Raw genomic sequence first — 14,223 nt, 5'->3', positions numbered from 1 at the left:
GGCCAATTACACCCAGTTGACCTACAGCCCCCCAGTATGTTTTGAATGGTGGGAGGAATCTGCAGCTCCCAGGGGAAACCGTTCTGGTCTCAGACGCTGTAACGGCATTGCACTAATCGTGCCGCGACAGACTGAATGGGAATATATGAAAATGTGAGCAGGAGAAGCCCATTCAGCCCTCAAGTCTAGCCTTCTAAGGATCCCAGGGATTTACCATCCACTGCAAGGCAAAATACCCATACACTTCAGGGTTAAATGATTGTCGCTTAGCTTGTAATTGCATGCTCCTGTTCAAGACTCTTTCACCAGTGGAAACAGCTCTACATCTCCCCCATTGTTCTCTTAGGATGTTAAGAGGTTTCAAAAAGACCATTCCTCATCATCCAAAGAATACAGTTCTTTCACAGCCATTCTCAATCTGAAAACCCTCTCATCCCAGGAATTAGCCTGGTACAGTAAAACCTTTGTATCCAAAATTCAAACATCCAGTACCCTCAAGCAACCGGCAAAATAAAAAAAAAACACGAAAAGAAATAATAAAATAACAGGTGAAAAATACGTACTTTTAAAATTTTTAAACATAAATGTTCTCAGAAGGAACACAATCCTTTGGTGAAGATGGGAGCCAATATTCAGCTAGTGGAGGGCCTAGGTTGGGCTTTGCTCGTAGCAGCTGTTTGAATCACGTTGTGTGAAACAGCGATGGCGTCGCCCAGGATGAAGAGCAGGCTGATGCCGCTCGCCGTTATGGCAACTCTCTTAAACTGTCTGTGTCCCTGCTTAGTAAGAGTTGCCCCGGTCAGAGGCTTTATCTGTAAACTTGGGGTGGGGGGGGAGTTAATTATCTAGAATCTTATTGTTCGTCTTTCAGGCAGCTCTGTGGAGGGGAAGGACCTGCAGATGCGATGACGGTTAAATGTTTTCAAAGAATGTGACTGAAAATAAAGTAAGATGTTTTAACCCTTTGGACTCCAGCCATTTTTAAACTTTCATCATGTGTACTCTGGACTACAGTATATAGTTGGGTATAAAACGAGTCCCGGAACACTTGGGCATGGAGTTCAAAGTGCTAAGGCTTATATATTCATACAAGTGAAGTTTGTTCAGTGCAAGTACAGTCTAGTATTTTTGTCTTTTAAACTGTTTATTCTTAATGCAGGTGTAATGGTTAGGCATTGTTAGAGTAAACCTCAAGCAACCGGGAAATACACTTATCTGGCATCTATCAATCCCCATCGATGCCAGTATACAGGGATTTCGCTGTATTTTTCTTCTGGGTTACTTCCAATACTCATACACTCATTTGTAAACAAAGGACTAAAACAGGATGCTGAATGGCCTTTGTTTGATGTATGTTTCTTTGGGATCTTGGGAGTTTTTTGGAGATGATGCACTGATTTTGCTCTTCACCTTTCTGCAGAGAGCCGGAGTGAAAAGGCAAAGCGTTTGTTCCGACACTACACCGTGGGCTCCTACGACAGCTTCGACGCTCCAAGGTAGGGACGCAGTTGTAACAGTTAGCAGCAGAGAGGAAATCAGAGGTGTGTGGTGCTGGTGGGGGGTTGTGTCATGGAAAGGAGGTTGGGTGATGCCTGGAGATTCCCTTCTCAGTGCTGTTTTAATGAATTTTGTGCATTTATGTCATTGCTGAACTGCGGCGTTTTCACGTTATCATGTTCTCCGATGGCTTGCAGATCAATGTAGCCCTTTGGGAGAAGGAATAGCTTGCATTTCTGTAGCACCCTCTACATCCTTATGTGATGCAAACAAAGCAAAGCAATACAGCAGATGCTAAAATGTGAAATAAAAACCGAGAATGTCAGCAGGTCACGCAGCCTCTGAGGTGGAGGGAGGGAGAGAGAGAAACAGAGTTATTGGCAGCTGGAGTGTAAATGTAACGTGAAAAACAAGATTGGTGAGCCAGTGCTGTACTGGGTTGAAATTCCAATTTATTCTGGGGTTGTGGTTTGCAGAATCAGTATTAGATTTATTGACATGAAATTTGTTGTTTTGCAACAGCAGTATTGTGCAGAACAAGGTGTTAAATTACTATAAATTACAATTCTGTAGATACCAGATTTAAAAAAAAACTAATTTAAATAGAGAGAAAGTGAGGTAGTATTCATAGCTCAGCGGTTCTCAACCTCTTTCCACTCACATCCCACTTTAAGAAATCCCTATACCATCGGTGCTCTGTGATTAGTAAGGGATTGCATAAGGTGGGATGTGGGTGGAAAGGAAAATTTTTAATCATCCCTCATTGACTCGCTATGTGCACGATTTCAGAACTCCAAAGGAAATGGGCCAGTGACAATTTTTCTCACAAAATATTTCAGTAACAATTGGGTCCAGAGCAGTGATTCTCATCCTTTATTTCCCACCTTAAGCAACCTCTTACTAATGACAGAGCACTGATGGCATAGGGGTTACTTAAAGTGGGATCTGAGTGGGGGAAAATGGTTGAGAACCGCTGCCGTAGCTTTATTGTCCAAATCTGATGGCAGAGGGGGAGAAGCTGGTTTTGTAACATTGAGTGTGTGTCTTCAGACTCTTGTATCTCCTTCCTGATGAAAGGAATGCAGAGAGGAAAGGGCATGGCCTGGATGCTGGGGGTCCTGGATGAAAGAGGCTATTTTCTTAAGGCATCGCCTCTTGAAGATGTCCTTAACAGAGTGAAGACTTGGGCCCATGATGGCGCTGGCCGAGTTCACAACTCTCTGTAGACCGTACCTATCCAGTGCATTGGCACCTCCATACCAGACAGTGATGCAACCAGTCACATTGCTTTTCACAGTACACTTGTGTAAATTTGCAAGTCTTTGGTAACATACAAAGTCTCCTCAAACTCTTTACGAAGTGTGGTTGCCTGTGAGCCTCCTTCATGGTTGCATCATTACCAATTGTTTCTCACTAGCGTCAAGAGACTGATGAAATCTTGCTCTGTTCTCTCGTTTATTCCCACTCTCATCCCCCTTCCCACCTTTTGATCTGCCACTCATCCTTTTGTTTCTCAACTTGCTCTTCCTCTACCCCTCTTTATTCCTACACTTCCTCATTAAGCTCTTTCCCCTTCTGAGCCCACTGGGTGGTGAGTGGCACCAGGGAGGGGGTGTGGTGGAGGAATGGTGGGAACAGTGGGTTCAGGGAACAGGCGCGGATGTATCGAGGCAATGAATTGGTATGAATGAGAGAGAGAGCAGCACGGTTGGCGTAGCGCAACGCCTTTACACCACCAGCGATCGGGACTGGGGCTCAAATCCTGCACTGTCTGTATGGAGTTTGCACGTTCTCCCCGTGACTGCATGGGTTTTCCCTTGTAATTTTTTTTATTAATGACTAATAATTTAGTTTGTATAGATGGCCTAGATTATTATCTAGTTGTATACCTAGGTATCGAATTGCTTGTGTTTGCCATCTAAATGGTGATTCTTTCTTAAACTTTGTGAAATCCGCATTATTCATTGGCATTGGTTCACTTTTATTTGCGTTGATCTTGTATCCCGACACTTCTCCATATTCCTTCAATTTCCTATGTAATTCTTTTATTGATATTTCTGGTTCTGTTAAGTATATTATGACGTCATCTGCAAATAGACTGATTTTATATTCCTTCTCTTTTATTTTTATCCCTCTTATTTTATTTTCTTATCAGTTCTGCTAGTGGTTCTCTAGCTAATGCGAACAGTGAGGGAGATAGTGGACATCCCTGCCTTGTTGATCTGCTTAATTTAACTTGGTTTGATATATATCCATTTATTGTCACTTTTGCCAATGGTCCCTTATATAATGCTTTAATCCAATTAATATATTTCTCTGGTAGGTTGAATTTTTGTAGTACTTTGAATAAATAATTCCATTCTACTCTATCAACGGCTTTCTCTGCGTCTAAAGCTGTTGGTGTTTTGTTTCCTTGTTAATGGATTAAATTAATGAACACAGATATTGTCCGTTGTTCGTCTTTTTTTAATAAATCCAGCTTGATCTAGTTTTGCTATTTTTGGTACACAGCCGGCAAATCTGTTTGCTAATAGTTTAGCTATTATCTTATAATCTGTGTTAACTAGAGATATTGGTCTATATGATGCTGGTGTTAGTGGATCTTTCCCCGTCTTTGGTATTACTGTAATTATTGCTGTTTTGCATGAATCTGGCATGTTGTTTTTTTTTTCAATCTGGTTCATTACTTCCAGGAGAGGAGGAATTAATAAGTCCTTAACTGTTTTATAGAATTCTATTGGGAATCCATCCTCTCCCGGCGTTTTATTGTTCAGTAGTTTTTTTTAATATCTCCTGTATTTCTTCTATTTCAAATGGTTTTATTAATTTATTTTGCTCCTCTGTTTGCAATTTCGGTAGTTCAATTTTAGTTAGAAATTCATCTATTTTGTCTTCTTTCCCTTCGTTTTCAGTTTGATATAGTTGCTCATAGAATTCCCTGAAGTTTTCGTTGATCTCTGTTGGATTATATGTAATTTGTTTGTCCTTTTTCCTTGATGCCAATACCGTTCTTTTAGTTTGTTCTGTCTTAAGTTGCCACGCTAGTATTTTGTGTGTTTTTTCTCCTAGTTCATAATACTTCTGCTTTGTCTTCTATGTTCTTCTCCACCTTGTATGTTTGTAGTGTTTCATTTTTTGTTTTGTCTGCCAATTCTCTTCTTTTAGTTGTATCTTCCTTTATTGCTAATTCTTTTTCTGCATTTGTTATTTCCCTTTCCAACTGTTCTATTTCCCGATTGTAGTCCTTCTTCATCTTGGTTACATAACTTATTATCTGCCCTCTGATGAACGCTTTCATTGCGTCCCATAGTATCTTTCACTGATTCCGTATTTATTTCAAAGTATATTTTAATTTGTCGCTCAATTAATTCTCTAAAATCCTGTGTTTTAAGTAGCATGGAGTTTAATCTCCATCTATACATTCTCGGTGGGATGTCCTCTAACTCTATTGCCAATAACAGGGGTGATTGATCCGATAACAATCTAGCTTTATATTCCGTTTTCCTAACTCTTCCTTGAATGTGGGCTTATAACAGGAATAGGTCTATCCTTGAGTATGTTTTATGTCTACCCGAATAATATGAATATTCCTTTTCCTTTGGGTGTTGTTTCCTCCATATATCCAAAAGTTGCATTTCCTGCATCGATTTAATTTGGTTACTTTGTTCTTTCTGTTGGCCTTTTTTCCAGTTTTATCCATCTTTGAGTCCAAATTAAGGTTAAAATCCCCTCCTATTAGTATATTCCCCTGCATATCTGCGATCTTCAAAAAGATATCTTGCGTAAATTTTTGATCTTCTTCATTAGGTGCGTATACATTGAGTAAATTCCAAAATTCTGAATATATCTCACACTTTATGTGGGTTTTCCCTGAGGGCTGCAATTTTTCCTCCCACTATTCAAAACGTACCGGGAGTGTAGGTAAATAGGGTATGAATAAGGCAGCACAGAATCGTGGGCTGAAATGCCCTGTTAGCTGTATGTCTATATCTGAACATTTTAAGTGGACAGGGGTGGGGCGACCGAAAGCCCCACCCATTTCAGATCGGATTCTATTTATTGTCATGTAATAAGTCATAAACGTGATATTGCGTCAAACTGCCTTTAGTCTGTCATAAGGGGCAGGACAGAGATTAACAGATGCCCCTTAAAGTCAGAGAGAGAGAGAAGTAAAAGAGAGTCCACCCTACTGCCGAGTCACTAAGTGTCCGTGAATTCGCCTCCAGTGCTCCCGCAGCCTCAGCAGCTGCACAGACTCCTGTTCGATCCATCGGCAACCACGAGCTCCAGATCCGAACCTCCGACACTATCAGGAAGCCTTCAGTGCCTGAGTCCCTTCGGCAGCCTCTACTTGCCCTCCGCACCCTCTCGAATCCTGGTTCCAATATCTGGTTTTCATGAACCTGACTCCAGCAGCGAGTCTTGGGGAATAGCTCACTGTGCAGGTGATCTATGAACTAACGATTGACCCAGAGCTCTGTTAAGTTTTATTCTTGTGTTGTGTAATAAATTGACTGTTGAACCGAATACCTTCTCCTATCACTTCATTCAAAGAACACGCTGGACTCAGACCACACATAGACTAAATTAAGAGTAAGGTAAAGCCAGAGTCCGACAATTTGGTGACCCCGACGTGATGAAGATGGAGAAGTGACGGAAGAAAAAGATACGAAACACCGGTCGATTGTGGTGTGGTGATAACAACAAGTGACCATTCAACAAAGGGAGATTTTTCACAACAGGTCACCAGTACCGACAGAAAAGGGGAAACACCGATACCATCAGTCGTGGAGTGGGTTCTGCTAAAGGTCATCAAGAGAAAGTGGTCGGAGCCCAGGTGGACAGGACCCTACAGAGTGGTGGAGAGAGGACGTTCCATGCGGTTCGACTACAGGGAAAAGGCGAGACGTGGTATCATTGGAGTCAGTGTGCAGAAACGGACCCACCAACACGGACACTGGAACAGATTCGAACGGAGATGACTGGGACTCTGTGAAGAAACCACGGACTAAGAACACTTAACACGTCCTTTTTTAAAGAGACTATTGGACTACGGTGACTGTATCAGTGGTGAACGGTATAATCGATTTATTGCCATCAAAACAATGAAGGGAGCTGGGATGAATACTATTTGGGGACTATGGGTACTGGTGTTCCGAGCCCTTGAAGGGGCTGGGGAAGAAAACCACTGTACGAAGTGTTTGCACTCAGCCTGGGAGGCCCATAACGAACCGAACAGTACTTTGCGGATTGGACTGACGTTCCTGAACACTGTTGGGGCCCCCAATGGACTGAAGTGTGTTCATAATGGCCAAGTTTGTGAGGTTAAGTTTAACAAGGGGTCGGAGATGCCGGTCCTTGCAAAAACTCCTGAGGTCTTGGTCCCATAAGTTAACTGGTGGTTGGTCTCATTTTCATGAGACCAAAAGGGGGACTGTTGGAATCTAGGGGGTTAAAACATTATGAAAGAAATGATTAATTAATAATTTTATATTTATTGCATGGTTCAGGGGAAAAGAGGAATGTGATTAAGTGGCAATCACAGCATGGAGCAAAGTTGGCTGAGCAAAATTGTCTGCTCCCAAGAAATGCATAAAACGATTTAGGAGGAATGCTCAAACTGAAGGAGGTGGTGAGTAGCACAGGAGACACAGGCCAGACCAGAACAAAGAATGGCCTGTAAGAAACAAAGGGAATGGAAAACCAGTCTAGGAGGAAGATTAAGGCAGGAGGAGGTGTTAAAGAGAACAGCAGAAATTGGCCAGACAGGAACAGAATGGTGATTAGAAATATCTGGGGATGAATTAATTTCTGATCAACACAACAGGATAGTCTGGCCTGGAGGATTAAGATGGGAGTGCGACACCCCAGATATCTGCAAAACAGGAGATGACTTGTGATAACCCTTATGAAAAAAGATCTAGCAAAGGAAGACAACTTTTGTTCTGTATGATAATGAAATCTAGCAAAGGAAGCCAACTTTTGTTCTGTATGATAAGGTTGATCTATATAAACTGAGCCAACTGGACAATAGGGGTCAGTCTTGGGGAATAGCTCACTGTGCAGGTGACCTATGAACTAACGATTGACCCAGAGCTCTGTTAAGTTTTATTCTTGTGCTGTGTAATAAATTGACTGTTGAACCGAAAAAAAACAAAAAAAAAAAAAAAAAAACCTGACTCCAGCAGCGACCGAGAAAAGTGCCACAAGCGGCTGAGGAAAGTAGGAGGGAGAAGGAGATCTGAAACAGTCTGACTCTTGCTGGTCCTCTCAGACCTCGCTCGTTCCAACTTCGCCTACTTCCACTCAGTTCTTTCACATTTTCAAAGTTCTGATTTATTGCCAGAGGACATGCATGACATCACATACAACCCTGAGATTTCTTTCACTGCAGGTGAGGCAGAATTACCACTTAGTGGAAGTGCAAAAAACTTGTGCACATGCAAATAAATAAGGAAATGTGAACAAACTGACTGTGAGAAAAAAGATCAATAAAGTGCACGTCAGAGTCCTTAAATGAGTCCCTGATTGAGTTTGTCGTTGGAGTCTGATGGTGGAGGGGGAGCAGTGTTCCTGAACCTGGTGGTGCGAGTCTTGTAGCCCATATATCCCTTTCCTGGTGGCAGCAGCAAGAACTGAGCGAGTGTTGGGTGGATGTGGATCCTTAATGATTGCTGCTGCTCTCCGACGGCTGCATTCCCTGTAGATGTCCTTGACGGTGGGGAGGATTTTTGCCTGTGATGTCCTGGGCTGCGTCCACTACTTTTTGCAGGGCTTTACTCTCGGGGATATTGGTTTAAAGATCTATTACCAACGTTTCAGGCCTGAGCCCTTCTTCAAGCCTCGAAAATGCAGGCTCTACTTTGAAAGCAGAGAAAAAGGACGCGAGAGTGGGTGTGGGGGTAGGGGGTCAGGGACGGGCACAAAAGGGGTGTGGAAGGAGTAGGTCTGAGCAGCAGGCAGATGAGGGTTCAGCTTGGGCTGACTGCCTGAGGACACCCATGTAGTTGTACCCCTTTTCCACTGGCACCCTGTACCACGAATTAACTGGGAATTTACTGGAACAGGGTCCAGTGGAAAAGGAATACTGCCCGAACGCTGGTGTCAAATGGCATCATTTCATGCCAGGGATTAACCGTCTCTATCCCTACTCCTACCCCCAGCGTTTACTGGCACTGACATGCTGATAAAACCAGTGAAAAAGTGACAGCAGAAAGTCGCCCGTTTCCAGTTGAAGGTAGAACGCTCCGATCCCCGGGATGTGTTCAGTGGAAAAGCAGTCACTGTTCCAGTTAAGGGTGGCCCATTGGAAACGGCGCAAAGGGCTTCCTATCCCGGGTCACTGCACAGCCAATTAACTGGGATGCCAGTGGAAAAGGGGCTCATGATAACCCAGGAGAAGAAACCCTCAGTGCTCAAGGGCAGTTTGGAGGGTCTGCAGGAATGGTGGGCCTCCTCCGCCCACCCCCCCCCCCCCAAGGGTTTGACAGTATCGACGGAGATCACATTTCAATTTGTAACGTGTTTTGTGCGAATAGCCTGAATTGTGGACAAATGTAGTACTTGTAACTTGTTAATTTACCGCCAATAAAGAATGTCAGAAAAAGTGCGGAAGAAAATTTGGCAGTGAAGGAGTGGAAACAGAGAGCTTTACAGAAGGAGAGGTGGTGTAAAATCGAGAGAGGCAGATAAAGAATGGAGTGAAGAGCAAACGTGAATGGAGGCACTGACGTGCTTTCTTCACGATGCCTGGCCCCATTAATAATCACAAAAGGCTGGAGTTGTGAAACTGATGGGCTTTTATTAACTATAGACTGGAACAGCCGTCAACCTCATTGGCTGATCAAGGCAGAGTGGAATGGGGAGCACGCAAAGGGTTATGAGTAGGATTGGTCTCGGGAGGCGTGTCCAGCCGGCAGCAGCTAATCATAGCATAACAGTGGTTCACCATGATGCCATTAGCATATTGGGTCCAGGAAAGATCCTCCAAGATAGTGAGTCCCAAGAACTTGAATGTGCTAATCCCTTCATTCCAGGGAATGAGAAGGGTTGAGCGCCTGTAGTGTGAGACCAATTCTGGCCGCCAATTGGGATCCTCAGGGCAGTGAAGAGATGAACAAAAGTAAAATTGGCAGAGTTAACATAAAGCAGATGAGCATCTGAGCAATTTCCTGAACGTTATCAGACCTGGGACTTCTGCAACTGGAGCTGAAGCTTGTCCCACTAGCAATCAGACAAGCTACAGAGAGGTGCCTCAGGCCCAGTGTGTTCTCACCCACTGCCAGAGGGTCCTTGCGTTTGAGTGGCACATCTGAGAGGGAAGATCACTGCGTTGTTTCTGAGATGGTTCCACTGTTCTCCCGAGCCTCCCTCTCTCATCAGAATCTCTCGCAACCTTGTTCTTCATCTCCTCCACTCACAACCCCGTGCTTTCCTATCTGCTTATTCCCTCTTCCCATATTCCCCACTCACCTTTTCTCTCAACCCAGGTTCGATCCCGACCTCCGTTGCTGTCTGAATGAAAGTTGCATGTTCTCCCCGTGACCATGTGGGCCCCAGTTTCCTCCTACATCCCAAAGATGAATGAGTTAGTTAATTGCCCGGTCTAACCTATCCTTGTGGTGTGTGTGTGTGTGTGTGTGTGTGTGTGTGTGTGTGTGTGTGTGTGTGTGTGTGTGTGTGTGTGTGTGTGTGTGTGTGTGTGTGTGTGTGTGTGTGTGTGTGTGTGTGTGTGGGAGGATGTGTATGGGATATCTGGGAGGAGGGTGTGGGTGTGTGTGCACGCATGGGTGTGTGTCTGTATATGTGTGAATTTGAGAGTGAGTGGATGAGAGAGAGGTATAAAACATGAGGGTAGGAGGGAAAATCAAATGGGATGAATGTAGATGTGTGTTTGCTGGTCACCATGGGAGGTTGTTCAGAGGGACTGTTATTGTGCTGTGTGACCTATCCCTTCTCTATTAAAGTTTGTTTATTTGTCACATTATACCTGAGAGCGTGAACGGTTCTTCTGCGAGCTGTCTTAATAGGTCAACTCTAATGTTCTCTGCAGCAGAGATGGATAGATTTTTGATTAGCCACGGCTTAAACGTTTTGGAGTGAAGGCCGGGCAGTGGGGCTGAGTGGGAAAATGTATCAGACTCGATGGGCTGAATGGCCTATTTCTTCTCCTATGTCTTATGATTCATTCAGCTGTATTAAGTAGAAGAGCTAGAGCACCATTAGAGTAGGGTCACAGTGGAAATGGATCAATGAGCACTAAGCAAGGACCAGGTGAGAGCACCGTGGGGAGGTTCATATAGGAGCCTGGTGGCTGTGGGGAATAGACTGCCTTTGAGTCTGTTGGTACGCGCTTTCACGCTCTTGAAGCTTCTCCCTGACTGGAGGGAGCATGTCTGGGTTGTAACAGGTCATTCAGTATGCCGGCGGCTGTTCCCAGGAGCTGCAGATTAAGCCCATGGAGGGGAGGGGTGGGCCACGATGTTCTGAGCCGCATTCACCAACTTTCAGCTGCTTCTGATCTTTGGGTGTTGGCCATTGGGAGTAGAAAGAGCACAGTAGAAGCAGTTGTCCGACTGTGACGCGCAGCGGGCCCTCCTCTTCCTCTGGTGTGGGAGCGGATGCTGAGGTATGTCCAATTGCTCAGGTGGCAGGAGAGAGTGAAAGAGTCCCTTTAATCTCATGCACAAGGCAAGCCAGCATGGTGACATGGTGTAACACAGATAGAGATCAGGCTCCTGGGTGCTGGGGACTACTTATCAGAAGCTGCAGCAGAGACACGGTGCGGATAGAAGGATGAGGGTAGATTCACTGATGCGAGAGGCCTCGTTAGAAAAGGAAGCTGAGCCAGTTCCAGGTGGACATGCCAGTCTGGAACGGAAGAGACATGGGGCTGAGGAGTTCCACCACAGGGCCCCCATGGTAGCCTGAGCTGACACACTTGTACGAAACAAAGGCGGGGTGGGGGGGGGGGGAGTTCTTAATGCAAACAGAACACCTCAGCAGCGAAACAGGCCCTTAGGCCCATCCAGCCTGTGTCAAATGATCATTTGAGCTAGTCCTCCCTCCATACCCATCCCACACTTGTACCTGTCCAAATTTTCCTTAAATGTCATGGTCAAGCCTATATTCACCACTTCAGCTGGCAGATCATTCCACACTCCCCCTAAACATCTCAGCTTACCCAACCTCAGCGAAAAAAGCCTACTTATATTTAGTCTACCTATATTGTGACTGTCCAGTGAGTGAAACATGGACTGAATAGTGCAACACAGAGAAGAGTGAAAACTGTCCAGGGCAATCACAGACTGAGTGCAGACCACCCAGGGCAGTCACAGATGAGAGTGCAAACTGCCCAGTGCAGTGCAGACAGAGCGTGGACTGTTATTCACCAGATATTAAACCAAGGCCCTTCTTCCTCTCAGGTGAGCGATTCCATTTAAAATGACCGTGGGGAGTTTCTTTCTTTAACCAGTCAGTAGCATTTTCATTAAGAACCATAATTGCTGGAAATATTTAAAAGCACAGACAGCTTTTATATGAAGTCATCATCCTGCAACACCAGCTCCGTTCTCTCCCCACAGATACTCCTCAATCTGCTGAGTATTGCCAACGTCGGTAATGCTCTTGGTTCGACATTGAAAGAAACTTGGATGATCCCTGAATGGGATCTTTCTGTGTTTAAACGGACTGCTGCATTTGTCAATCTGTGGTACTGAAGACCAATGACGTTTCATTAACTGCAGAGCGCTGTGGTCTCCCCAGAGGTGCTACAGGAATGCAGGATTCTCCCGTAGCTGCTCCACCTCATTGGAATGCAGTTCCCTCCCACAAACATGATGGTTCTTTTTTTAAAAAAAAAAGACTGTAGATTTTGAAAATCTGACATAAAATACTGGGGAATGCTGGAAACACTCAATGGGTCGGGTAGGATCTGTGGAGAGAGAAAAACAGAGGGAATATATCTGGTCCAGGACAGAGACAAAGGGTCTTCAACCTAAAACGTGTTGGTGAACATTGGTGTCAGGATGATGGAGATTTGATGGACAGGGATATTGATGCGTTAGAGTGAACATTTGTTCCAAGATCAGATTCAGAATCTGATTCAGCAGCATCGAGGGGCAAATATTGCTATAAATTACATTTAAAAATAAATAAATGAGTGCAAAAGAAGAGAATTTGAGGTAGTGTCTGTGGTTCATTGTCCATTCAGGAATGATGGCCAAGGGGGAGAAGCTGCTGAGTGCTCCTGTACCACCTTCCTGATGGTAGCAGAGTGAAGAGGGCATGGCCTGGGTGGTAGTGGAGGTCCTTGAGGTTAGAGGCTGTTTTCTTAAGACACCGCTCCTTGTCGACGTCCTCGACGGAGTGAAGTCTGGTGCCTGTAATGGTCAAGTTAACGACCCTCTGGGTTTTTTTTTTGTCCTGTGCATTGGCACCTCCGTACTGGGCAGCAATGCCACCAGACAGAATGCTCTGTAGAAAGTTGCAGGAGTCTTTGGGGTTGTACCAAATTGCTTCAAACTCTTCACAAAAAAGTATCACCACTCATGAGCCCTCTTCATGATTGATTGCATTGGAGGCCCCAGGACAGATCCTCTGAGATGTTGGTGTATTAGTGTCAGGATGTTGGGGCTTTGATGGACAGGATATGGATGCGTCAGTGAACATTTGTTCCAAGATCGGACTCCGAATGAAAATTTATCATCATTACGTCACAAAATTTGTTGTTTTGGATGACCAAATATTGCTCTAAATTACATTAAAAAATGAATAAATTAGTTCAAGAGAATTTGAGGATATGTCCGTGGTTTATTGTTCATTCAAGAATCTGATTGGCAGTGGGGAAGAAGCCGTCCTTGTGGTGCTGGGTGCTCGTCTTCAGACTCCGTACCACCTTCCTGATGGTAGCAAAGTGAAGAGGGCATGGCCTGGGTGGTGGTGGGGTCCTTGAGGATAGAGGCTGCCTTCTTAAGATACTGCACCTTTGTAGACATCCTCGACCGAGTGGAGACTAGTACCCATGATGGTTCTGGTCAAATTAACAGCACTCTATAGCCTGCTCATTGGCACCTCCGTACGCAACCAGCTCTGATGGAGGAATTTTCAGGAGTCTTTGGTGACATACCGAATCTCCTCCTTCGTGATTGCATCAGCATGGAGACCCAGGACAAATCCTGGTGTGTTAGTGAACATTACTGTCAGAATGGTGGGGCTTTGATGGACAGGATATGGATGTGTCAGTGAACATTTGTTCCAAGATGCTGGTGTGTTGGTGAACATTTGTGTCAGACTATGGATGCACTGATGAACAGTGTCAGGATGTTGATGCGTTGGTGAACATTACTGACAGGACTTTAATGTGGTACTGATCATGAGCGTCGCTGCGCTGCTGAATGAGATAACCAAGGCATTTCTTTCTTGGAAAATGTGAATGTCACAAACTTGCTGATTAAAGTTGAGTATCTGAGAACACTGTGTAGATACTATGACCTGCTCTTCCTAGAGTGAATCACGAACTCTGGAGGAACCAGCCGGGTCTCTCCGCGCCCATCGGAATAGATACCTAATCAATGTTTTGGGACTGAGGCCTTCCTCAAGGGATGAGTAAAAAGCAGACAAGCCCCATAAATAAAAGGCTGGGGGAGAAAGAAAGAAAGGACAGGGGGAGGAGCACAGACTGACAGACAGAAGGTGTTAATTGGAAATGGAGAGGGGAAAGGAGAG

At 44.6% G+C, this 14,223-nt stretch overlaps 1 protein-coding gene across 1 annotated transcript in view; it reads left to right on the top strand.

The window, feature by feature from the left end:
- Nucleotides 1-14,223, top strand: part of LOC138748050 (SH3 and multiple ankyrin repeat domains protein 1-like) — a 92,511-nt gene that overhangs the window by 33,302 nt on the left and 44,986 nt on the right. Inside the window, 1 exon segment of the mRNA XM_069907746.1 lies at nucleotides 1,421-1,496. Within this exon segment, the coding sequence (XP_069763847.1) occupies nucleotides 1,421-1,496 (76 nt within the window).

Source organism: Narcine bancroftii, chromosome 13, assembly GCF_036971445.1.
Source record: "Narcine bancroftii isolate sNarBan1 chromosome 13, sNarBan1.hap1, whole genome shotgun sequence".
Taxonomy (NCBI): Eukaryota; Metazoa; Chordata; class Chondrichthyes; order Torpediniformes; family Narcinidae; genus Narcine; species Narcine bancroftii.
This window is presented reverse-complemented; position numbering and strand designations above follow the sequence as displayed.